At 44.2% G+C, this 27,159-nt stretch overlaps 2 protein-coding genes across 5 annotated transcripts in view; both read right to left on the reverse strand.

Annotated features, from left to right (window-relative positions):
* rab3gap2 (RAB3 GTPase activating protein subunit 2 (non-catalytic)) overlaps positions 1-1,461 on the reverse strand; it is a 28,572-nt gene extending 27,111 nt beyond the window's left edge. For 3 of the 4 annotated variants that reach the window (XM_056426072.1, XM_056426073.1, XM_056426071.1), the window contains exons 1-2: positions 1,066-1,461; positions 64-152 (exon numbers count right to left, since the gene is read on the reverse strand). In XM_056426072.1, coding sequence (XP_056282047.1) covers positions 64-152; positions 1,066-1,174 — 198 coding nt within the window. In that variant the 5' untranslated portion in view covers positions 1,175-1,461. The remainder of the gene's footprint in view (positions 1-63; positions 153-1,065) is intronic. The other variant, XM_056426076.1, reaches the window with a different exon arrangement.
* Positions 1,462-11,335: 9,874 nt separating this feature from the next.
* kcnk5a (potassium channel, subfamily K, member 5a) lies at positions 11,336-26,936 on the reverse strand. Its single transcript, XM_056425791.1, has 5 exons — positions 26,436-26,936; positions 17,237-17,348; positions 16,409-16,575; positions 16,146-16,314; positions 11,336-16,049 (listed from the first exon to the last, which is right to left on the reverse strand). Exons 1-5 carry the CDS (start codon positions 26,619-26,621, stop codon positions 15,088-15,090), a joined length of 1,596 nt encoding a protein of 531 aa, XP_056281766.1. The 5' UTR covers positions 26,622-26,936; the 3' UTR covers positions 11,336-15,087.
* Positions 26,937-27,159: the final 223 nt, after the last annotated feature.

Below are 27,159 nucleotides of genomic sequence, written 5' to 3' on the forward strand. Positions count from 1 at the left end.
TCCATATGAGGGATAACCATATTGTCAGTGTTTATTGTACTGTCTTTAGTTCTGGGGACAGACCGTTGTGGCAGGAGAGGCTCCCTCCTCTTTGTTTTCCCCACCATCCCATGTCGCCTCCCAGTCCGAAGAGTCCCAGGACAACTCATTTTCTGTTAGGGAAAAAGGGGAATAGAGAATTTGTGACATCATGCTGACCTTGTTCTGGTATCCAACACGTCGCCAACATGAACCGTGATCCTTTGTTCCAAGAGAAGTGACTAACTAAACTGCTATTAACAGACATGCCAATAATGAAAATCATATACAACTAAATGAAGTGGGAAGGCCTGATGCCGGTTGTGCTGCAGCAGAATAACCTACAAGGATTCAATAGTGACTTAAAAACAAAGTGACATAACAAGTGGTCGAAAATCCAGGATGAAACCCTGTTGCCATGGACAGACATAAAACATGATTACGCCTTGGTGCAGCGTGTGGGGGGTCAGTGCTCCAGCGCTGCAGCATGGTGGTGACTGTAGGTCTGAACTGAAATGAAATGAAGACTTGAGGGACAACCAGTGCCATGCTGTACTCGTGTCCTCCTCCTGCTGCATAACTCTAGGTGACTCATAGCCCCACAGGGCAGACCCGTGTCTCCTCCGGGCCTCCCATTGGCTGCTGCTGGTGTCCATCACTGTCATGGCCATCAAGTGATGTTCCCAAGTTACCAGTTGTCTTTAGGAACAGTTGTTCTTAAAAGGAATTTGTGTCGTTTTTTCTCTCCATCTTTCTTACATGTCAGATCCGGGTTGTATTTATAATAATATTTATTATCATAGTTTACGTTTTACCGCATTTAGAAGGAACATAATTGCACGAGGTAAAAAACAACAGCCCTGCTGTGCATAAAGAGGGCGGGTCCTTGAAGCGGTTTCATTTGGCCAACTGTGACCTGGAACCAACACCTTAATGAAAGGTCTCGACCCTTTAGTCGCTTGTTCGACGACATTTATCCACAAGTCCTTTGTTGCGCTCAGTGCTCGTTCCACAGGGAGCGATATGGGCCACCGCATCGTGACGTACCTGTTGGACTCTTCTCCTCCGCTGGCTCTGGTTTCTGGCTCAGGAACAGGTAGTCCCGGACCGTCTTGAGCTCCTGGAGCCGACAGAACTCCAGCAGGCTGCAGGACATCTCTCTCTCCCCCCCCGTCCCGTCAAGTGGAGCGACGGGGAATCCGCCAGTTAGCCCGCGTGCTAACGGTCCAGCTGTGGAGATTAGCGGCGTAGCTCGGCAGTGTGAGTCCCGTTTGCGAGTCCCGCTGTCGCGTTAACTTCGTGACAGCCTGCTCACAAACCGCAGTGTTACCTGCTCGTCTTAAACTGGCCCCTAACAAAAGTGCCCACAGGAGCCTAGTTCTCTTATTTCCCCCCAAACGTTGGCCGTTTCCACCCTAATTGTGTTGTGTTGATGACACATCGTGAGCATAATAACACGAGAGTGTTTCCGGGTCCTCGGTGAAAGCACGGTGGATATTTTCAAAATAAAAGCAATACGCTGCAATTTGATCACAAAGAAGAAACACAATCTCATGGACGATATATATATATATATATATATATATATTATACATTAAACATGTATTTGAAACTGACAATCGGATTTCTTGGTATTTATAAAGTGTAATGGTCTATCTTGTACACTAGAGGGCGGCAGGGACACATGCTTGCGGGTCACAGCTTCTACGTATTGTTTTCAACCAGTGCTGAACTTTAGTGTACGGTAATCTAACTAGAACACAATGGCTTGTTTTCCATTGTAGTACGGACGACTTGGAGTAACTCCACACTCATTGATCAAACCAAGTTCCGTTCATATAACTATTCTGGTTGCTGCTTGGTGAACATTTGGGAAATAATACAAAAGAATGTAATTTTTTTAACGTGTCCCTATTCGGCAACTATATAATTATTTAGGTTACATGGTTGCAGTTATGTTAAGGAAGTAAGATGAAATCACAAAAACAACTGAGCAATTGATTTCATGCTCTTATTATGCTTGTTATCTGTTTGTTGTTTACCATATTTATCTATTATTGCACTATGTTTATTGTTTTTATTATATTGTAATTGTTTTATTCTAGGTCTATGTTTATTGTTTTTATTTAATTTTTAGTGTTTTATTCTATGTCTATTTTTAATGTTTTTATTATATTTGTATTTAATTTGTATTATTATTGTTTTGTCTATGTTCGTAGTATTGCACCTTTCACCGAGTCAAATTCCTTGTATGTGCAATGTACTTGGCCAATAAATGATTCTGATTATACACCCGATTGACAAGCGCTGGTTGGATAATAAACCTACAAATCAAAATCTAAAAAGTAAGGTCATTTACTGTACATCAAATGTTGCCATATTGTTGTATTTTAGGTCCAACAAATAAAATAAAAATCAGTTCTTTCAAGTAGCTTGTGAGTGTTGGTCTCTCTTGAACCCATCAGAGTATCACGTTGGTGTTGTCTTGTGGGGTCAACATGACCAGCTGTTAGCGGCATTGTTCGACCCCGCTCAGTGTCCTTTTTTCCCCATCCTCTCCAGTGCTCTTTAAAAAGAAACGGACATTTTGCCAATGTACTTCCTGCAATCTTACAAAAAAAATCCCACCTAGCTCTCACATCCCAACCCCCCCCCCCTCCCCCCGCACACACACACACACACACACTTACAGTAAACACACTTATACAAACTCACCTCTGGGGGGGTGCCCAAAAGTTTCCGGTCCGGAAGGCCGGACACAGAAACTCAGGAAACAATTGGGTGTCAGAGAGCTCCTGTGCCATTGCTTATTACGCTGTTGTTGCGTCGGCTGTGTCACAGTCAAAAGAAAACAAATCTCCATCTGGTTCCCCGTCTTCCTCTGTTGGCAAGGAAGTGAGCTGGCATGGCCGTGTCCCAGGACGGCTGTGTTGTTGATGCACAAAGAGAGATGGCATTGATTCATTCAGACACCCGTAAGCGTCCCTCCAGTAAGACCTCGGGCTCTAAAGAATTGTCTTTCTTATTTCTCGGAAGTTATTCACAGAAATGACTAAGTCATGCACATGTAATATGATGCCATTTAGATTCATATGGTGAATTAGTGTAAATTCAATTAAGAAGAGAATCCTTTTTTTGTTAATTGTCATGTGACACAATAACGGCCTTACATTGACGCCAACGTGGCGTCCGGGTGCTTTGACTTTTGAGTGTGCTCGCCAACCGCTCCCGCTGTAATCTCTTCACAAGTACACTCCACATCTGGGAAACACAAACTATGAAGGAAGCGGCGCAGTGTGAAAATCGGAGGCCGGGCCCCCGCTGGCTGCTTTTTTGCAGGGACCCCTTGGTGTAATCGGACTCCTGAACGCACGCCCACGCGGTCTGGAGACACACGGGTCACCCAGAGTGCAAATTAGGCCTCTTGTCTTTAAGTTTGTGGAAGAAATGAGAGCTTCTGAGTATAATATGGCAAAGTCACGCGCTGGCTTTGGCACGTGGTGGCTGTGTCGTGCCATTGAACAGATCTGTGCAAACAATTTCAGCGGCTCATCGCACCGACGGTTCATTTTTCCGCTCTGCTTTTTTTTGCCTTTGGTTGAAATCCTAGTCCTTTTTGCATTCTTACATGTAAACATTGTCGAATTATCTTACTATTTTATATAAACAGTAGTTAACAGGGCTCATGGGAAGGGTGTATTATATATCCATAACTGCGTACCATATAATGAAATCAAAGTCTTAAGGCAACTTCCCCAAACTCCATATTAGTATTCTTTGAAGCTGAAAAGCTTGCATGGAAATTGTACAACTTTTTCCACTTTTTTAAATATGTGTTTATTGTATTGATATCTATTGCAATCAGCATATCCAGATGTGTTAAATGTAGTATGTGTGCTGGGGGAAGTTAAGACAGTAATGTCGATCCAAAGATCAAACAGTCATGTGGTAATAACTCTTTTATGGCAAATAAAGTTCTGTGAACTCGTCTGCAGTGGCAGCGTCGAGGTCTCCAACAACAATGTGTTGCCGCTTTATTTCCCCAGTTTTATTGTACGCTTCTCAACGTTTAGTGTGGCTTAGTTTCCAGATCCTATCAGTGAGGCAGTCTCGGATGAGCAACCGCCGCCTGATCTCTTGTCCTCGTCTAATCTCGCTCTGAAATCCCCTGACCAGACAAAACCATCGCTGCTGACGTAATGAAATGTATGAAGCTTAAGTTCTGTAAAATCCAAGACACGAGACTCTCTGATCCCCCCCGCCCCCCCCCCCCCCACCTGAGGTTATTGCAAAAATGAGCATGACGTCCATGAGATGAGTAGTTTGTGTACTGGAGGTCCTTTTATTTGTGTTTGTTTGGGAGCGAATCGGCTCCTTTGAGCGACGTCCAACAACCAACACGCCAACTCCCCCCGGCCCAGAGGCGTCTGCCCAAACTGCATTTGGTGATGTGTTCTTGATGATTCGACGAGCCTGCCGCGTTCTGTAGTGCTTTTGTAGCACCTACCGTGTGGCTTGCTTTAAAGTTCACAGCGTCATGATCTTTTTTCTTCTTCAATTGACCGACTTTCACGGAGGCACAGTGAGTCCTTCAGACGCACTCTGTGGTTCATTAGAAAACAGTCAAAGGAGTATCGTGTTATTCAAATTTCATTTGTACGAATCATGAAGTCGTTACATTACATTTAGCTGACGCTTTAATCCAAAGAGACGATCATACACCGTAGCCACAGATACAGGGAGCAATTCAGGGTCAAGTGTCTTGCTCAAGGACACATGGACACATTGAACCACCAACCCCCTGATTAAAAGTCATACCCGCTAACCACTGACCTACAGTCGGCTCGGATCGGTGTCTTCTCGAAGCAGACGTTAAGATTAGAGGCCCTGAAAACCTGTTTCACTGGTCAGAAGGTGGTGGGGTGGGAGGGCCTTGGTGGCCTTGGTGCTGCATAAGCAACGTGACCTCAACGTCGCCGGTTTGATTCCGTTGGATCGTGTCATACCGATTCTAACTCGCCACCAGACTCTTCCTCTGTCTCATGTAGATGCAAAATTACCAATTGAAAAATCGAATTTTTGAATTTCGATATAATCTGAAACCACGTAGTCGGGATGAAGCAGAGTTTTCCAGTGTCAAAGGTTAAAACAAAGATTTCAATTCAGTTTATTTTGATAGAGCCCACAAATTACTAATTGCCTCAGAGGGCTTTACAATCTGGACACATACGTGTCCCAGGACCTCACATTTCAATTTGATTGCCGAATAATTATCTTTGAATATTTAAACTCTGCAACTGTTTTTCTGTGAATGTTCAGCAACACGCGTCTCGTCGTCAACTTGCATACAACCTTTTTCTAAATCCACCTCCGTCTGCACAGGAATCCGCCCTGTTAGATCGAGGCAACAAACTGACGTCATCAGGTGAAGGGAAAGATCGTAGTTTGGGTTACAAGAAATGCGGAAGTCTCTGTTTTTTGGGCGGGTTTTTCCACTGTGTTCACAAAGCTTACCGTGTCTGCCCTCAGCCAATCACATCGGTTCACACAATTATTTTAATATTTCAGTTATTGCAATTGTAGCTCAGAGGTGAAGGCATTGACCATGACCTTTTTTTTCTTCTTTCATCGCTCTCGCCACCTCGTTACTGTATTAAACACACAGACGCCCTCACACACCCGTTCACTTTGGGGTAATTAAACAACAACGGCCTCAGTATTCGTCGTAATTTGTGAGGGAACGTGACGACATGAAAAGGGGGTTGATCTATGTGGTGCCTGGAATCCCACAGTAACAGGAGACATTTTGGTTTCCACCCGGCTCAGCACATTTTCCACAGCGAGCCGTCTCCTCGGTTGGGTTCAGTAACCATCATCAGCTAAGTTAACATTTATAAGGGCAAAGGTTCTCTCGCACCACCCATTCTAGTGAAACATTGACGGTGGAAATTCAATGAAACATTGTTCCACTGTGGATTTCTAAACTGCGCCATCAGACTGGGAGGCAATAAATATGAATGTCAGACAGTTATAAAAAAAAAAGAAATATCAATGCGCTTTCTGTTTAATTTCAAATTTGTTCTAAATGTCAGTGTTTTATAGATTTAATTGCATCACTTTTGGTGGAACCAGGGAGGGGTATTCTGCCCAATCCTTTCTGGCATTGACGTTTGGTTTTAGTTGATGCCAACAACAACAACTTGTGATGCACAAGGTCATCTTGTGTCTTTTAAGGCAAACCATGTCACCAGCGTGGCTTCATTAGCTCCACGCGTGTTGAAATCCAGCTGCACACCAATACTCGAACGTCAACACTCACAGATAAATGTGCAGAAATCCCCCCCGAATGTTATCACTCACTTATTTTGTGTCATTATTATGCATCTGCATATCAACTTTCTGCTCCCTTTGCACTGGTTCACTGGTACCACAGTGTGACCTTGATGGCCTTGTGCATAATCAGGACTGCCAGGTGTCCCTTGGAAAAAGTGAAAAAATAATAAAGAAATACAAAATAAAAAGTGAACTCTCGATGCACATATTGCAAGGCGAGTGAAGTGTATTTGTAGAGCACTTTTCAACAACAAGGCAATTTAAATTGCTTCACATGAAACCATTAAAATCATCAAAACATTAATGCAAAAGAAAACCGGATTTATAAACAGCTAAAAACATGAACATAAAAAAACTGTTTACAAAATAAATAATAATAAAATAAAAGTTGCAGTTAAAGAAATAAAATCCAGCCGTGAGATGCAGAAATTGATAGATATTCTTGAATCTGGTTCAATTCAAGACAACAGCAACCAGAACAGTCTTCAATAAAGAAGCCGAGGGTCTCTGAGAGTCTCTGAGGGTCTCAGCAGAGTTTTCAGGGACCTTGTTCCAGAAATATGGAGCAGAAGAACTGAACGCTGCCTCACCGTGTTTGGTTCTGACCCTCGGAACAGGAAGTCCCAGATGACCTGAGGGGTCGGCATGGTTCTTAAGGTTCCTAAGATGTTTGCAGAAGAACTTCACAGCCGGAGTACGTGTGTTTGTACCGGAGATCTTTTTGCATTCATAATTCAATTTTGAATTTACTCTAAGGCTGTTATTGTAAGCAAAAATTCAGTAATACAAATTTGATTATGCGACAAGGATGCATATTTAATACTGAAGGAGGAAGCAGGAAGGAAAGACAGAATCTGCAGTGTGTGTGTGAACACAAGATATCTCAAAATAGACAGGAGTGCATATTCCATACTGTGTCCAAAACATTTCCCAGTTTCTACGCGTGTCAGTGAACGTTACCTTACATAATATAAAGCGGCATCTATGATCACAGGGTTTATTCCTTTGCATGATGAAACAACAATAAGGTTCCTCTGAATGTCCTCGACAGCCACACTGTCATGTTGGTTTGAATCTGTATATATTTAATATGTCATGCTAGGTCATTTGGCACGCTGACAACATACTGCAGGGAACTTTTAACTGGTTATGAAACCAACCCTGTTAGATATGGATGCCTCCATGTGGCCTTCAAGACCATCAGATAGATGATTGGCTCAGTCTTTATAGATATTCCGTATGCCTGCTCAAAATCACCACCACACAGACCGCCAAAATCAACTCAAAATAAAAGTTCCTTATTGAAGAGTCAAGGTATTTATGGTCAGAAATGATGTCACGTTAATGAACCAAATGTTCTTGTTTTTTGTTCCCTGTGTGATTGATGTCTCAATCCAGAATTTTATTTGGATGCAATCTACAGTGTCTCCATGTTCCTTGTTCCGCTTGCATCAACCTTTTATCAGCTTTGTATGAAAATAACTGCAAAGTGAGAAAATAATGTCCCACAAAAGGCTTATTCTGTGTGTAAATAAGTACATTTCTTTCTGAAATGATCTGTTTTATGGTTCAGACAGGCAGCGCTACAGACACTGATTGAGACCTTTCCTCCCATACCGACCTCCTGTATCTATACAGCACCACCTGTTTCCCTCTCTTACCCATTCTTAAAGTGGATGACAGAGGCCTCTCTCCAGGAAGTAGCCCAGCCCCACAGACAACTCCTGAAGAAACAGACATACAGGGATAAAGAAACAAATAGAAAGAGACATTTTTGCCCCTCACTTAAATTAAGAGATCAACTTGCGCCAGCTAAAAGCGATTTCATATTTGAACGTCCAGGTGGACCCCTCTGGAGAGGAGGTTGCCCGCATGTTCAGGTGGCCTGGAACACGGGTCTGAGAGACAGGAAATTAACACTTACCCACATCAGAGAGAGAGACAGCTCCAGCAGGGTAAGCAGAAGTCTTCCCTCCCTGCTTGTTGATGGAGGAAACCGATGTTGTGTCGTCCGTCCTGATCGGAAGAGGCCTGAACTGGCCAAACATGATTCAGAGCTAAAGTAAAGCCGCCAGTAGCTCCAGGTGGTGAGTGGGGGTGCGGCTTTGCACTGTGCCGACGTTCAGACCCCCTTCACCGCCGCCTCGTCGCACAGGGCCACCCCACCCTCTCGGGGAAGCGTCTGCGGACACCACTTTGCGTAAAGGCCCCCTCCCTACAGGGGAGCCTCGGATCAGGAGAGGGGACCGAACGCCTCAACATCTTTGAATACAAACCTGCCTCTGATCTGCACTGTTGCTCCTCTGTGAGATCAATAGTTGTGAACCGAGACCTTTTCTATTGAATAACGAAATAACTGAGGTACCAACTGTTGTTCCCCTCCAAAAGCTCAACCCTGAGACAAAATCTGGGAACATGGGCAAACCCCAGCGACTTCTGAGCCGGTGGAGAAGAGGGCCACTCTATCTCTAGCTGCTCAGTCACACAGAGGTGAAGAAAGGCTCTCTACCATGGCCGTCCTCACCGTGGTCCACCCAGTTACTAATGAGGGCTTCAACCATAAAAGCTGTATTTTGGAGTGCAATGGTCCTTTCCCAGCGCAACTTGGCTATCAACTCACAACTTCCTCCCCCGTTCATGTCCGGCGCTCACCTCAAGACACAAGGCTGTGGTGCTGTTCATTCTGGTCACATAACATTTATTGCTTCTAATGCAGAGGGATCCTCCTGAGACCAACCAACTCAGTAAAATTCAAGCATGTCTTAAAGACATAAAAACATGGATGACCTGCAATTTCTTGATGTTAAACTCAGACAAAACCGAAGTAATTTTACTCGGCCCTGAGCACCTCAGAGATCAATTATCTGGTGATGTGGTTTCTGTAGATGGCATTGCTCGAGCATCCAACACCACTGTAAAGAATCTCGGCGTTATCTTTGATCGGGACTTGTCCTTTAACTCCCACGTAAAGCAAATCTCAAGGACTGCATTCTTTCATCTACGTAATATTTCATAAATCAGGCACATCTTGTCTCAAAAAGATGCAGAAAAATTTGTTCACGCGTTCGTTTCTTCGAGACTGGATAACTGCAACTCCTTATTACCAGACTGCTCTAATAAGTCTCTTAGGTCCCTCCAGTTGATCCAGAATGCTGCAGCTCGTGTTCTCACTAAAACTAAGAAAAGAGATCACATTACTTCTGCACTAGCTGCTCTGCACTGGTTCCCCGTAAAATCAAGAATCACTTTTAAAATTCTTCTCTTAACGTACAAAGCCTTGATTGGTGATGCACCATCATATCTTAAGGAGCTTGTAGTACCATATTGCCCCAATAGAGAGCTGCGCTCACTAAATGCGGGACTACTTGTAGAGTCTTAATAAGTAGAATGGGAGCCAGAGTCTTTAGTTATCAAGCTCCTCTTTTATGGAACCAGCTTCCAATTTCAGTCCGGGAGGCAGACACAGTCACCTCGTTTAAGAGTCGACTTAACCCTCCTGTCGCCTTCGGGTCAATTTGACCCGATTCAATGTTTAATGTCGGTGTTCTTTCGGGAGTCAACAAACAAACATAAAGTACCTCACACTTAAACTTGGAAAACAATATTAATTCTAATAATTTTCTGGAGATTTTAATAGCTGGGGTCATATTGACCTCAAGGGTAAAATGTTAGTAAATATAAAGGTAACAGGAGGGTTAAACATTGAATCGGGTCAAATTGACCCGAAGGCAACACAAGGGTTAAGACTTTCCTCTTTGACAAAGCTTATAGTTAGGGCTGAATCAGGTTCACCTGGTCCAGCCCCTTGATATGCTGCTATAGGCTTATAGCTGCTGGGGGACGTTTTAGGATGCACTGAGCACCTCTCTCCTCTTTTCTCTCTCCTTATGGATGAATTGTCATCTCTCCATCACACATTACTAACTCTGCTTTCTCCCCGGAGTCCTTTTGACTTCACGTCTCATGGGGTCATCGGACCCTATGAGACGGCATAGATCCTATCTGCCTGATGGATCATCGAGGTCTGGATCATGGAATATGCCTCCTGCCAGCTATGCCATTGCCCTGTTGAGACTCCGCCCACTGTTGAGACTCCGCCCACTCCTCCTCTCTACCTCCATCTGCCTGATGGATCGTGGAGGTCTCCATCGTGGAATATGCCTTCTATGAACTATTCATACACTCTGTCATATTCATTGAATGTATTTTAACTCTAAATCTGTCCTTCTGTACACATTACATCTATTGTTCTGTCCATCCTGGAGAGGGATCCTCCTCTGTTGCTCTCCTGAAGGTTTCTTCCCTTTTTTTCCCCCTGAAGGGTTATTTGGGAGTTTTTCCTGATCCGATGTGAGGTTTTGGGACAGGGATGTCTATGTGTACAGATTGTAAAGCACTCCGAGACAAATTAGTAATTTGTGAAATTGGGCAATACAAATAAACTGAATTGAATTGAATACAGGCAGGCCATTCTGTCTTGAAAGGTGTGTACTGAGGGGTTTTCAGGTAGGTTGCACATACACGTATGAACCTGAGAATGAACACATGTCCCCTTTAATTCAGTTTCATCATCTCCTTCAACTACTTGAATGTAAAAACACACGTCGAAATGTAGCTGTGTTCAAGAGCTACTCCAACACTTTCATAAAACAAGTGGAGAAACACCAGAATAAAAGAAAAATTAATGCCAAATTAGATGCAGATATTCTGACTTAGAGTCCCTGAAAACAGAATCCTCCACTTTCCATACTCAGTAGTGTCTTTGATTTGACCCTTTCTTCCTTCTTCATAGCTGAGAGAAGGTCGGCATCACCTTTTTCCATTGTGCATGTGTGGAACGTGCCCCTGTAGGCAGACCCCCCCCCCCCTATACAAGCACGTCTGCTTGTGTACATAAAGCATGTGCAAGTCTGCAGCTGTCTAATTTTTTAACGGAACTTCCCGGACATGCCACTTTAAACATTATGTAAGGACCTCAAACAACTCAATGTTTTATTAAATGTTTATTTACATGAAATATACAGTTTTGTTTGGAATTCACATGCAAACTTTTTTTTCAAACATGAATAATTTAATCATTTAAAAAAGAAAAGAAACCAAAACCAACACAAAGAAGCACAACTATACTGGAGTTATATACACACTGGAGCAACATGAAGAGAACAGCTTGGGGCAATAGGTTAAACCAACCAAACCTGTTAATCATCTGCAGACAGGCTTCACATTCAGTCAAGAAAAGTACCATATAACAAAGGTTTGTACTGTATCACAACACTGAACCAGAGAATCCAGTGAAACCAGTGAAAATGAGAGAAAGACAGAGGAAGCCTCACATAGATTTAAGTGACGGCCCTTTGAAAAATGAGGGGGGGACAAAAACACCCAGTGTGAAAGATAGTAGAGATGCACCGGTCAGGTTTTTGGTGCCGATGACCGATCACTGAAATCAGTATCTGCCGATCCGATAATACCGATCACGGTGTCGATTGAAGCATTCTATTTATTGGTTAGCATTATTGCCTAGGACTATGAGGAAATACATATATAAAGCAACTCAAACATAAAAGAAATTACAGATTTCTTTAAACATTTAGGACTTTTACTTTGAAAAATGTCCTAATTGATACATTAAAATTGTTTGATTGCTATTGTAGGGGATTTCAGTTATGTATGGAACACATCTGCATCATTCATTTCCTGGAACTCTTGGGGAAATCTATTTACAGGACTTTTTTTAACATACAAAAGTCAGACTTATTCTTATAAACTCTTCCTTGGTACAGTAAAAATGTTTTAATGTTAGCATAATTTAAGCTAAATCTCAGAAACGATCTATAAAGATACAAAATCAGTTCATTGTTTACTTTTATATCTTAGTGTATGATTTGTCGACAACTTATTTTGATAAACGGATGTTTTTTCACGTGGTTCTTTCCGCTAACTTTGCAAAACCGGATGTTGTCACTTAAATCCTTCCGCTAACTTTATCAAAACCCTCGCGCGCTTCCGATCGAATGCGTTTACCATCAACATCAGTTTATAGGGGCAGACATGTGAGAGTCGGCTGAGTTGACCCAGAGATTCAACTCGGGGGACGGGGACGCCGCTCGGTGCGTGAGGATCCCCTCGTGGACCTCTGACCTCTGCGGCCCTCGCCGGACGAATTTCTTCCGTTGCGGTGCGCGGCGATTGAAACGTCTCTGATAGTTTTTCTCGCAGATGTTACGTCATCTGATCGGCCGTTGTGATCGGCCGTTTTGAGAACGCCGATCAAAACCGATAATGGGAATATCGGCCGATATGGATCGGCGCCGATCAGATCGGTGCATCAATAAAAGATAGAATGACTCACTGAGATTACAAGTACATCAACAGATGTTACATTGTACTGCGTATCCAGGGTTTTTCCTGCATTGAGAAAATGTGGGCGCGCCTAAGCCGTTTTCCCGAACGCCTATGACAAATCCCGAGCGCCTAAGGCAAAAAAAAGTCTGCGATGAAAACCCCCCAAAAAACTGTGTTCATCACGTGCATGTCAGCGAATATGTTCTCAATAGTATGTTTCAAGTAGGCTACAGCCGAACCCTCGTTCTGTTTGGATCAATAGTAATCGAGTTAAGTGTTTTCCCTAAGTTTAGAGCTTCAGGGGGGCGGGACTAGTGCCGCTAGCCATGTTGGTGCCCTAAGCTTAATTTAACACTGAGGTGTGCTCACCTGTGTGCGCGCATCACGGCTGAGCGAGGCGCGCGCCGGCATCGGAGCTCTGGCGCGCGCGCGCGCATCGCTCTGTCGCGCGAGCCGAGAAGTGTTGACGGGGGGTAGACGAAAATTACAGGGTGACGGGTCGTCAGATTTCACCCTGTTATAATGGTAGGGGAAACACTGGAGTTGATAAGCGTGTCTTCTTGTCTGATCAATACGCAACTGTGAGGTGCGCGACTTGACAGAGCGGCCAGCTGCTGATCACTCACTCAACAGCTCGACGTGAATAGATGGCAAAAAAAAATTTGGGGAGCACCGAAGACCCATTTTGACCCAGGAAAAACCCTGGTATCCCCTTGCAGTGGATTTAAAAGGCATTTCCCCCCCGAACCGCATTCAGCTGTTCGGCCGAGTTAGGAGTTAAGAAACGAACCCGACGAATGATGTGAATATGTTAACAGTATACTATCCACGAGGAGTTGCAAATTCAAAAGTAGTGTACTGTATCACTGTTTCAAGTGAACGTGTGCACAAAAAAAAGAAAGGTGATCAGGGCGACTACAGGCCCTTCCAAGAGTCAAGACCGTGAAAAGCAATGGACATTATATATCAGTCCCTGTGTGTTCACGCTGCTGTGCACACACACGGGCCGAGGGGCAAACAAAACGCGGCCATCGAGAGCGACGACACTGCCGAGTTTGCGTCTCATGGCCGAATCGTATGTCAAGAGAGCATCGATGGGTTGCCAGTTGACCTCGGCTCAACCTCGTCATAAATGCGAGCCCCCAAAGACAAACATCAGCAGAGCTGTGTTTGTGGCTACCGAAAGGGTTTTTCGGCCAGTATTTACATGACAAATAAAACCAAGGGAATTATGCAACGCCTAGCAGATAGCACAAGACACAGAACAACACTCAACAAGCAAAGCAACATAACAGCGTTTGTGTTCACTGAAACAACGTGAGGGTAATCAGGATCATTCACAAAGCTGATTTTTTTTTTTACAGCAGTCAAAAAGGTTTAGAGCAACAACAAAAAGGCAAATAAATCATAGTTTGGGTTTTCTTCTCTGGCAGAATATTCAGATTTGCCATAAATGCTTCTCTGCTCATACAATGAATGATTTTCCTTTCCAAGTTTGATTCAGTTGGTTTTCGACTCCCAGACGTCGCTACGCATCACTGTCAACCTCTAGTGCACAATTATATTGCTCAGTCAAAATAAACAGAAATATTAAGACACAACTAGTCAGCAAGGAATTCACAACAGAAACAAATGACATACTTAAAGAAAGAAGAAAAAAAAGGAGAAATGGCCTTCGACCCCTTTATGTTATGTAAGGACAAATGTTTGGCTCAGGTTGGAAAAATAAATCATGCACTGAAACAGACTTTGAACTGTCCTCATTTGGTGGAATTGCGCAATGGGAGACATATAAACCCATGCAGCTATTGAATAAACGCTACTATGTCCTTCATTTTAATAAATATTATAAACACACCAATATGGTGAATATACATAGAAGAAACTACAAATTTCCCCTTGGGGATTAATAAAGTATATATCTATCTATCTATCTATCCATCTATCCATCTATGGGGAATCTAATACATTTCCATATACAAATTATCATCAGCCTGCAAGAAAAGAAGAAAAAAAGCACTCGTGGTAAAGTTCTTGTTTGGACATTATAATAAATATGTCCTTTGGTTTTCTCCAACGAGATAAAAAGGCATCAATAGAGTAGATGTTTAATACTCATGGGTTGTATGTCACGCTCTGTCGTCCATCTTCATCGAGACGATTGTTCAAGAGTTTATATGGACAACGTGATGGGGATTTCCATTTCTCAGCTATAGAACATTTCATAGAAATTTGATCTTGGCTTTGCTGTGGTCGTTATCAGATGCCCAAACGTGCAACGGGACTTCTGAAATCCGTTCAAACACTTCACATTAGAATACTTCAATGCCAGCCAACTCAAACACCCGGGACCGGGAAGACGCGTTGACTCTAGACAGCGTTTGTGATACCTCAAGATTCGGTATTGTCCTCCTTTGCATATTCCTCCACAAGCTTCTCGTAGGAGTGGCTGTGTTCTGAACCGTCACTCGTGAACACAGACCCTTCGGATTCAGAACTGTGTTCCTCCTTGGAGTTTGTTTCAATGTTTTCATCACATGTAGTGATGGATAGTTTTGCTTTAGAATCATCATCATCCCCCTCCCCCTCCCCCTCCTCTTCCCCCTCCAGGTTATTGCTGAGAAAGTTCTCCTCGTCAATAAAAGTAATGTTTGCATTCTGGAATGTGAGGGGATGGTACTCTTTTGAGTCCCACGTCCTCCGACCACCCGCTCCACATTCTCCCACCCCTCCGTCCTCCGGGTCTATGTCCTTGTCCAGCTGGTTCTCGTACATTTGGCCCCGGTCGAGTTGCGAGTCTCCTTCCACGTGGTCCTCCGTTAGCAGCAAACCGTTGTCCGAGCCCAGGAGGTAGTTCTTGGACTTTGAGAAAGCAACAGTGACTCGGTCGCTGAAACTATAGCGTCTCTTCTGGCGCGGCGATCGGTCCAGGCTCAGTATGGTGTGTCCGTTGAACATGGGCGAATCATTGCAGCTCTTGGAGCGAGCGATATCTTTGGACTTCATCGCGGCGTTGTCTTTGCCACCGTTGTTCCCGCCAACTTTTTTGGTGCCAATCTGTTTAATCAAGTCGTTGTAGCCTTCCTGCTTCTTGGACAGGAAGCTGAAGATGTTGACATCGTTGGGGGAGGGTGGCAGACGGAGGGCGGCCTTGTCTCTCGACTCTTTGTAGTGCCGCAGCTCGTCGAGAGACAGCTTGCGCAGCTTGCGGCGCTTCTTCAGTGCCTTGTGGGCCTCGATCACCATCCGCACTTTCCAGTTGAAGAACAAAGAAAGCCAGGCCAAGCCCAGATAAATCCACACCTCCACAAAGTAGCGGTACAGACTCGGGTATTCTTTATTTGGTTCCACACCTGCAAGGACAAAACAAAACAGTCTAATGTCATTTTAATCCAAAATCACGGCCTGGTTTAATCGGTTTAATCCACATATTATATTTCTCAGCTTACCTGCAACCAAGTCCCCAAAACCAATCGTGGTCAAGGTGACAAATGAGAAGTACAAGCCTTCGATATACGTCCAACCCTCTTGGGACATAAATAGAAAAGGTGGAAGGACTAAATGCACCAGCACACCCCAGAGGATAAATATAGCTGTGCAGGTAAATTGAGCCTTTCTCTGAAAAAAAGAAGAAAAAGAAAATCATTACTTCCGGCGCAGGTGTTGTGATACCCGAGACATGGAGTGGGAAGAAAAGCTTCTTTCAACTTACCAGTGAGAACCCTTTATTGGTTAGATACTGGCCCAGGTGCTTGGCTCTGCCACCGAAGAACTTTCCCAGCTCACTGATCCAGGAAAGACACAAGGGCACACCGAACAGGCCGTAGAAGATGCAGAACACACGCCCCTTTGGCGTTTTGGGTGCGATGTTCCCATATCCTTCAGAAAGCGAAAGCGAAGGCAAAGCGATTAGGGGTTGGGATGTTTCAACCGACTACTTCAGTTACTTTAGAGTGGCTTTATAGTAGGAGATGGAAATGGCCAAAAACATGCCACCAAAACCGGTGCCAATATGGCATGAAAACGTGGAGACCGAGTTAACTCAGATTAGTACCGTAACGTTGATTGCAAGTCTTGCATTCATAAAAGTAGGCCAACAAATAATAAATTAGCCATTATAACCATGTTTAAACTAGCTCGTAGATATCAGACTGTCGCGCTCGTCAGTGCTCCATGTGGGAATATGGCCGAAGAGGTTTATAATTACGTCATTGTCAATCGTCGTTTTGGGCTTCTTTTTTTAAAGTATCGGTTCAGGCACTGTTTAGGCACCGGTATCGTTTTAAAAAGTATCGGTTTAGCACCGGTATCGTTTTAAAAAGTACCGGTTTAGCACCGATATCGGAAAAAAACTAAACGATACCCATCCCTATCCAATACAGGTTGTCAATCAGTTTTCTGCAGAAGATACTTCGTTCCATTGGAACAATGCAAGAGATTACTTCGTCTCATCAATCCCTTGAGTAAATAAAAAGAACTGCCTCTTTTACCTCCCATCAGAACTAGATCCCTCACTGTTGAACATACAGAAAGTACTTACCGATAGTGGTGATAACGGTGGCGGCAAAGATAACGGCATTTGGCCAGTTCCAGTTGTTGAAGGTCTTGCTGCCGGTTATCGTGACCCCCTGGCCTGCAGCATCAGACACCACCTGAGGACAAAGAGGACACACATCATGAGTACCAGATTGAGTCCAATTTACAAGAGAATTTAACGGAGGCCAAATACATTGGGTGCCATCAACTGGCATTATAATTTCAATTCAGTTTATTTTATATAGCCCAATATCACAAATAAAAAATGTGCTTCAGAGGGCATTACAATCTGTAAACATACAACATCCCTGACCTCACATCGGATCAGGAAAAACTCCCAAGAAATAGAAAAAACCCTTTCACTTTAAAAATCCTAATTTGACTAAATATATAACAGGATATTCAACCTTTGTTTCCTAATAATGCTTGTAATACTTAACATGCTTTTTTACAGGGGAATAAAGGCATTTTTGAATAAGAGAAATATGTCTATTAAATCCAATTCTTCCCGGACATTGTGAAGCTTGGTTTATGTCTTTAGCGGTTGCACCTGCAGTCTACGGGCCCATCTATGAGCTACACTCGTCTTCTTCACAGTCATATTTGTCTCTGGCTGTTCAGAGAATAATGCAGCGCCTGCAGCTCAGAGTAGAAACGCCCGTGGAGGCTCGCGCTACAGCGCCGAGTGCGAATATAAACAAAGCTTAGACTAAAGGAAGACGGGAAGTTTCTTGTGTGCAAGCTCCATTTATCTCCACCACATCCTTCCTGCGATATGTAGATGGTATCGCCGGTGGCACTGATGAGGTGCAACGACATCAGGCACCCTTGAGGCTCCCCATCGCCAAGAGGGCTTTACGGTGCGAGGAACACAGGAAGGCCTCCGCAGCTACTTCATAATCCCAAGATGACGCTTTGTTTAAACACGTACTAAATGATTCCTCACTGGTTGCTCTTTAAAGTTTGTTTTTCCTTTCTCAAGACGCAAAATTGCACTGAATATATACAAAGAAATTCTTCAGGAACATAAGGTTCTGTGCCTAGTTTGTCTCTTACCCCCCTAGAGCATGGGACACATCAGAGCACTCCTTACAACGACGTTTTATTTAGTGTTAACGTCCCGAGGAGACAGAAAACGCTTTATCAATCATTCCCAACCATGTGTGTCCCTGAACAGCCGCAACAGAAACTGAATTCCTCCCCCTGTTGTTTTTTTGCAAACACCCGGCCATGTTGTCTATATGTTTACATGTTTCTTACTATTTTTGCACTTTATGTTGTCTATGCACTTTATGTTGTCTATATGTTCACATGTTTTTTACTATTTTTGCACTCTATGTTGCACAATTCACTTTATGTTGGACAGAAGAGAAACGCAATTTCGATCTTCTGTATGTTTGCACATATGGAAAATTGACAAATAAAACTGACTTTGACTTTGACTTTGATGTGTGGGGGGACAATGCATCCTGCCCCCCCCCCCACACACACACACACCTTAGTTCTTCTTGTCTCCAACTGTGCTTGATGGGGGGTAAATATGCGGGGTTTAGCACAATTCGTATGAGCCCTTAATCACTGGAGGATGCTTGGTTCTTTAATAATAACAGGTCTGTGACAGCTCTGCTCTGTAATTACCAGCACGAGGGAAGGCCATTCTTCTTTCTGCCGGCTTTAGAATGATAGCAGCGGTGGTGTGATGACCGAGTGTGTGCTATAACCAGGCCCAGAAATTAAAAGAGTGAAAACAACACACGGCCCTTCCAACATTTGACAGCCCTCCTGTAATTACTGGTTACCTAATTATGCATGGGCAACCTCATTGTTGAACTAATCTCACTCGCCTTAAGCTGATTACAGCAACCTTTGAAACCATGCACCGATCCAATACGGATACCGACTCAAATAGCCAGGGTTCATACACATGTTGGATTTCCAGGACTTTAAACCAAATTTGCATGACCCAACATTTAGTGAAATCTCTGGTGTATAGATGAAAAAGTGAGAAAATGTTGCATTTAAACTAACAACGAGAATTACAAAGCATACAGTATATACCGTGTACATTAAAATGTGAATATAAAACAATTTCCATTACTTTTCCAAAATTTGGGGGATTTTTTCTTCTTCTTCCAATCACTTTTCTAGGCCTGGAAATAACCATTTAAAAATTCAATGGCGTTTCCAGCTTTTCCATGACCGTACGAACCCTGTAAATGGTTTCTACTCCTATTCAATCGGGTTATCGCTTAATGAGTCATCGTCAGCATGCCAGGAGACGGCGTAGCGATTCCGGATGTATTTCAAAGAAGAACGCGGCGGCCATTAAGCCTAAAATTAAATCTCTCAGGATATTTCTTTGACAGAGTTAGGAAAGCAGTCTTTAAGTCAAGCCTTGCACACATAGGAAGGATCCCAGCCTATTCCCCAAAGTGAGGCACACCACGGCATGTTAATCAAACAATGTGATCAGATCAGGACTCTTTGTCTGCGCATCCCGACCAAATAGTAGAGTGAGTCAAACCAAAAAGCCGGTTACCGAAACATGCAAGTTTACTCATCACATCTGCACACTGAAGAGATAAATGGTGTACTTTATGTTTCCAGCACTGTGGCTTGTACTAATGGAAAGTGATGAGGCGGGTCTCGCCACAAGAAAGTCAATTTAGATTTCAAATGACACGACTTTTGGTAAATCCCCTTAATACAAGCAACCATTCATTCATTCACTCCTCTGGTGCAGCCAATATGACGTTGTATCAGCATTTACTAAGATTTAACATTTTTGAGGTACTTTTCCTTTTTTTGCTGGGTGGAAATAAAGTGACAAATGTTATGTCGTGAGTCATGTCTGTGTCTGTGTGCTCGGCTCTGCACCGTCCTCAAACTGGTGTAATGACGGTGTTATGCACATGTTCAGTCTGGCTGACAAATGCTGATTAAACGTTACATACAATGAGGGCAGAGCTACATCAACTTTTTTAAAGACTTTAGAGATGAACGATCTAGATAGAGATAGATAGATATATACTTTATTAATCCCCAAGGGGAAATTTGTCGTGACAGTAGCAGCAACACACAAGAATAAAAACAAAACACAAAATATAAGAAACAGGGATGAAAGATATAGAAGTATACAAGTAAAATAAAAGTAAAATACAAAACTAAATATATATGTAAATATACAACACACATGCATACACAACACACAACAACACTGACAGATCAAATACAAAAAATATTAAATATAGACAGAGTGCAAAAAGCAAAGTGTGTGTATGAGTGCAGAGCAAATGAAATGAAATGTGTGTGTATGTGTGTAGTGCAAACAAATGAGATGTGTGAAGTGCAGATCAACACTATGATCTGGCAAGAGGTGAACTGTTATAGAGCCTCATAGCCGCCGGCAGGAATGTTCTCCTGTATCTGTCCTTGTGGCAGCGGAGCGTGAGGAGACGTCTGGAGAAAGTACTCCTGTCCCTGTAGGAGGTGGTGGAGAGGGTGGTCCGGGTTGTCCAATATGGACACAAGTTTCTTCAACGTCCTCCTCTCCACCACCTGTTCCAGGTGCTCCAGCTGGCAGCCGATGATGGAGCCAGCCTTCCTAACCAGTTTGTTAAGACGGCTGGTGTCACCGGCTCCGATGCTGCTCCTCCAGCAGACAATGGCAAAGTGCAGCACACTGGCCACAACCGACTGGTAGAATAACTCCAACATCTTGCTGCACACGTTGAAGGATCAAAGCTTTCTCAGGAAAAAGAGTCGACTCATCCCCTTCTTGTACACAGCGTTGATGTTGGCCTTCCAGTTCAGTCGGCTGTCGATGGAGACGCCCAGGTACTTGTACTCCTCCACCATGTCCACGTCCACTCCCAGGACACTCAGAGGTGGAGGAGCTGTCGCCTTCCTCCTGAAGTCCACCACCATCTCTCTGGTCTTGGCCACGTTCAGCCGCAGGTGATTCTCATCGGCCCACTTTACAAAGTCACTCACCACTGCCCTGTACTCCTCCTCCCGTCCATCCCTAATACACCCGACCACTGCAGAATCATCAGAGTACTTCTGCAGATGGCATGACTCCGTGTTGTACTGGAAGTCACTGGTGTACAGGGTGAAGAGGAAGGGAGACAGAACAGTTCCCTGTGGGGCTCCAACATCACTGACCACCGTTCCAGACAGCACACGCCCCATTCTGACAAACTGTGGTCTGCCTGTGAGGTAGTCAGTGATCCAGGAGATGGTGGACGCATCCACACCGACCACCCGCAGCTTCTCACTCAGCAGCAGTGGCTGGATGGTGTTAAATGCACTGGAGAAGTCAAAGAAAGTGAGTCACAGAGACACCGGTTCCATCTGACGTAATAGGCTTGGCGACTCACAAGGTCCTCGAAAGAATGAATAGGAAATCTACTGGTCAACCCCGTGGTCACAAATAACCCCTGAGAACGAGACAAAAGGCACGAGCTCCATGGGGAGAAAGATACAACAAGTCACTATGCGTCAGACTGAGCCAGAAGCAGCTCAGGAAGAGGTTGTTAAACTGGCTTCTCTACATCCCGGGCCGACCCACAGCTACCGGGCTGCATGGACATGGATACCCTGACGGGTTCACGTATGGGAAGTGGCAGAGCTCAGTGGAACCGTGGAAGGCGCTTTTCTACAACCAGTGCGTGGCACAAAAAACAAGAAATGGGAAAGAACGACATTCAAATAATTTAGGAATTTTGCTGCTGAATCTATCCAACTGGTGTTAAATCTAAACAGCAAAGTTGAAGGCAGGATGTCTGAAAATGTCGTTTTAAAATACAACAAAAAACAACACCTCCCATTAATGATTAACGTCAAGGCTCACTCACTCACGGCCTTGTTGAGGTAGAAGAACGTGGAAGAGCTCATGCTTTTACAAAAGTTAACACCTTACTAGTATTGAACACTGATTATCGGCAAGTCGAAAAAGCGAAACATTTCCTATTTCTTCCAAAACACACAACCTGCACTAAAAGTTGAAGGGCTTATTACAGCCAATTGATTGATTTAAAAGAACCCAATCACCGCAGCAATAATACTTTCCTCATTGAGCATAGAATACAAAACGCTGACTTGAAAACTCACAACTTGGAGCCTGATGCAGACACACTCTGAAGGCATTCCTTTGCTTCTGTGGATCTGAACACATTGCCAAGCATGCGGACATCTGTCACCGGCCCACTATGATAAACAGAGCACAGTGAACGCCACAATGACCAACGCCAACTGTTATCAGGACAGCTGGCGGCCCAGCACACCCACCGCAGCTGCTTTGTGGGCGGCTTCGGCCCGACTTGCAAAAACGTCCGCAGACACTTTTGGGGTCCTTCAGGTCGTTAGGCATCGATTTCTGATAGACGGATGGACGGCTGGCAAACAACACGTTTGAGAAACAATGCTCAGATTTCATTGCGTACAAAAAAAAACATAAAAAGAGAGATTGAAGGACCAAAAAAGGTGTGGGATGCTTTCTTATCTCTACAAAAGAACGTTACGAAGCTGATTAAGAAAGAGCACAGACAACTTGTGTCCATTTTTAAAGCTTTCTTTTTTTGGTAGACCTAAGAGCTGTACAAAAAAAATTCCCTGTCAGTGAAAGGATTCTTCCATCTGTTGAGCAGAGCGTTTTGCACCATTAACGGATTTGTTAGTGGCTGCTTTAACTTGCCTCGTTAACGCAACATGTGGTGTTTTTATTCATCTTTGGGTTTCTCTGTCGGCCCAATAAACATTAAAAGTTCATTCCAACACTTCAGAACAGTGTTGGTACGCTGACATAAATGATGACATTCTCACAGTGTACCAACAATATCCATAATCAAATCAGGCATACAAGGCATCACTGTCCTTCCAATTAATTGCTTCCACCTAAACCCATGACATGCATTGCTACCTTCCGAGCCTTCAGTGCAACTCTTTTTTAATTGACTTTTCAAAAGGGGGATAAAAGACGACTTCAGGCCCCTGGGCACATGACTATCCCCGTGAACAGAGCGTTACTTCATTGGACCTTTTTTAGTTGGACGAGGGGGCCAAGTTTATTTATTTTTACGCATGTGACAGCCGAGCGAGTGCTGAGCAGTGTTTCGGAAACTCCTTGTTCTTCTTCTAGGCCACACGTGGTCTTCAAGTCATGCGCAACTTGAAGCAAAACCAAAAAGGCCGTCAAATTCCATACAATGCCTCACTATGTATGCATATGCAGAGTGGGGGACTGTATTCAGGGTCTTTATTTAATTGTTTTTACTTCAAATATCAAATTTGTTTCTTTTTATGTCAGAGCTCCACAACGATTGGGCGATTGAAAGAAGTTGTATCTGAAAACATTTAGATAAGCGATTGACTTTTATTCAGTCAAAGAACACAGCCCCCTCCCCCCATGTCCATTTACCACGGTTGAGTCCTCCGAGTCTCACCCGGGGCCCTTAGCTGCATCCACTCTCTCCCCCGTTCCTTTCTCCAGCTGCACTGTCAAATAAAAGGCCACAAAAGACAAAAGAATAGGCAAAAAAAACACATCTACATTCACAGTATGGTGCTTTTCCATGTGAGGATTTGCATTTACTCCGTCATCCATAACATGCACGTGTACGTAGCGGTCGTAGACCCCGTTTTCGTGCTTTTCCCATGTGAGGATTTGTATAATGTATGATGAAGTAAATGAAAATCCTCACAACTGTGAATGTAGATGTTTCTTTTTTTGCCTATTCTTTGGTCTTTTTGGGCCTGTTATGTATGACGCAGTAATATGAAATTTGCATTTACCCCGTCATACATTCAATTCAATTCAATTCAGTTTATTTGTATAGCCCAATTTCACAAATTACAAATTTGTCTCGGAGTGCTTTACAATCTGTACACATAGACATCCCTGCCCCAAAACCTCACATCGGATCAGGAAAAACTCCCAAATAACCCTTCAGGGGGGGAAAAAGGGAAGAAACCTTCAGGAGAGCAACAGAGGAGGATCCCTCTCCAGGATGGACAGGTGCAATAGATGTAATGTGTACAGAAGGACAGATTTAGAGTTAAAATACATTCAATGAATGTGACAGAGTTAATAATATCTTTGGGTTTTTGGACAGACGGTTTGACGAATCACCCTCACCAATCAATAATTGGCGGCACAACCTTTTAGGCATGAAAAAAACATTTCCATGCCAAATGTTACACATCCATTGTTATTGCAACTATCCTGCCAAGAGATAGCCTATTTATTGTATTTTAAAATAAATATAATAAAGTTGGTCCTGTCAGTTTGGAAGAACTAAAACATAAAAAGGCAAAACAGGAAAAGATACAGTTATAAATGTATTTATTTGTGCAGAATTAGCTCAAGACATGAAAATGGGTCCTACGTCTACGACCGATGCGTACACACACAGTTCAGGCACACGAGGCCTGTCAACTTGACTGAAGCACGCGTTCCCATCCCCGTCCCGAGTCCACGTCTGCTTCTGGGCGGCGCCACAAGGCAAAACGCTGCTCACGCTTCCCGCCGTGCTTCTCGTCTGCAGCCTCGCTGAACTTTTACAACAGCTCCTCAACAGCCACCATTCATGAGCCGTAAAATCCAATCTGTAAACTGTGACCACTTCAAGGGCCCCGTAGTTAATAGCAAACTCCTTGTTAATAAAACAGCAGAAGACTAACTTTTACAAGAGTGTCGCCATCTCTCGTTAAGCCAGTTTATATATTTTAATCGTTGACGCTCCGGGCTAAGTTTCCACAATGGAAACCTTGGAGGATCTCTGCTGCTCACGCAAAGAACAGTTCATAAAGGGAACTGAAGTGCAATGTATGGGATGTTTACCCGTTTTAAGATACCGACTCCAAAGCCTTTGCAGCAGGTGTCTCTGCAGACTGGGGGGTGGGGATGTGATTTAATCTGATCTTTTGAGGGTGCTATGGAACCCCTTTGTCCTTTGCAGGAGCTAACCCTAACCCTAAGTTTCAGTTTCACAAAGAATTTTCTCTTTCTTTCCCCCCCAACAACTACCAAAACAAAACAAAAAGTCCAAAATCTAACTCTAGATATTCCCCAGACTACTTTAAGAGGAAGATTTGGTCATTGCACCGGATTTTTTCTGGAAACAGAGATGCCGTGAATGGGGGTGGGGGTGTCACGGCATATCCCTTTCCACAGAAAGGAACAGCAGAAGGAAGCCGAATGGGGGGATGGTGAGAGGGGATAATAAATCTCCCCAATACTGACATGGGCCCGTGAAGGGGGGAACAGGTTGAGACAGGTTTCTGGTCATACTTGAAAGAGCAAAAAGCTCACCCCCCCCAAAAAAACGAGAGACGAAAACAGAAAAGGAACCACCGTCTGGTGTTACTCATGCAGGAAACAGGATCCCTCTGAGGTGGCTCAGTGGAGACTGCAAACACAAAGGATCAAGCCTCCTCCTCCTCCTCTTCTTCTTCTACGCTCAGGTACTTTGAAGATCACATCTTCTCGTCGCACTCAAACCGAACTGAACCGAGGGCCGTAAAAAGCCTCTCGATAACGGATGAAAGTGGACAACCAACAAGTCACGGAGCCAAACACCTGCAATCGTAATTGTAGGCGGTGTTGACTTGCCATGCGTTTACCCACGGTGCAGCCACGCGGGCCCTGGCACCGGCGGTTAAGGAACTGCCAGTTTAACGAGAAAAATTAAGCAATGGAACACTAAGTACTGAGGGTTGCAGATCGACCCTCAACGCACAGTTGTATCACAGGCACCGCTGCAGACTGACTGTCTGTCAAGGTTTACGACGGCAAACTCAACCGGACAATAACATAATCACCATCACGAGGAACCCGGCCAAAGTTAACGTTTACGAAGGAATCTGAGGCAACTCTTAGTGCTAATCGGCTGCATGACCTGTTGCTGCCATGGCGTTTTAACTATTTTAGTGTGTGTGTGTGTGTGTGTGTGTGTGTGTGGGGGGGGGGGGGGGGTGTTGAGCCAACCGTGGACTTAGAACAAGTCATAGAAAGCTTAAGCAGCAGTTCACGAGTCAGCCGGTCAAAGAAGAAGATGCAGCGACACCATCATTTCATTCAACGCCTCAAGATTAGGCAATTGCCTTGGCACTGAAAATACACCTGCGGCGGTTCACACAACGGTTACAGTAGGAAGCGTTTCACAGTCAATAGAAAACAAGAGAGTTCCGTGGAAGAACCATACCTCTAATATTTTGTCCAAATCATCTTGCGTCAGACAGGGATACTTCTTAAGTATTGTATCCTTCCTGGCAGTGTAATTCTTTGCAGCCTCCTTCCAATTGGGCTCCTCCAAGACTTGAAAAATCGCTGCCCCAATGGACAGGTAAAAAATAATGGCAGAGGTCAACAAGGGGCCTTTATCTACCATACTTATGTACCACGAACTCAACTCTGAGAGCGCGGGGACAGGAGGGGAGAAGAGAGAGAGAGAGAGAGAGGGAGGGAGAGAGAGAGAAGGAGGGAGGGGGGAGATAACAACAATACCCGGAGTTATGCGGGACTCATTCTCTGCACGGCTCACGAATGGTTTCTCCTTCCGCGCGCGGGGGCTCTGAAAAGTGCACAGGACGACGCGCCGCGGCACACTGCATCTGGGCCCGAGGCGCAACGGGGTTGAAAGTAGTCATGAAAAAAGCGTGGAGGAGGAAGAGGGGGAGAGGTGGCTGAGCTGAGCGCGAGCGGGACCGCAGTAGTATTCTCTCTCTCTCTCTCTCTCTCTCTCTCTCTCTCTCTCTCTCTCTCTCTCCCCGTCTCTCTGTCCACGTGCGCAGCCGAAGGAGTACTGCGGACTGAAGTAGTGAGCGGGAGGGTAGAGGAGCGGGGAAGATCCGCCCAGAAGCGAGCAGAGGGGGGTCGGGCCTACTTCCCTTTATTTGGTGAGGCTGCAGGTGTTCAGCTGCTGCTCC

Source organism: Pseudoliparis swirei, chromosome 11, assembly GCF_029220125.1.
Source record: "Pseudoliparis swirei isolate HS2019 ecotype Mariana Trench chromosome 11, NWPU_hadal_v1, whole genome shotgun sequence".
NCBI lineage: Eukaryota > Metazoa > Chordata > Actinopteri > Perciformes > Liparidae > Pseudoliparis > Pseudoliparis swirei.

Coding starts and splice junctions, on each gene's coding strand:
- kcnk5a (XM_056425791.1), bottom strand. CDS start 26,621: ATGGTAGATAAAGGCCCCTTGTTGACCTCTGCCATTATTTTTTACCTG. Junction 17,349..26,435: donor ATTTGGACAAAATATTAGAG/GTATGGTTCTTC, acceptor CTTTGTCCTCAG/GTGGTGTCTGATGCTGCAGG. Junction 16,050..16,145: donor TTTTGGGGACTTGGTTGCAG/GTAAGCTGAGAA, acceptor TTGTCCTTGCAG/GTGTGGAACCAAATAAAGAA.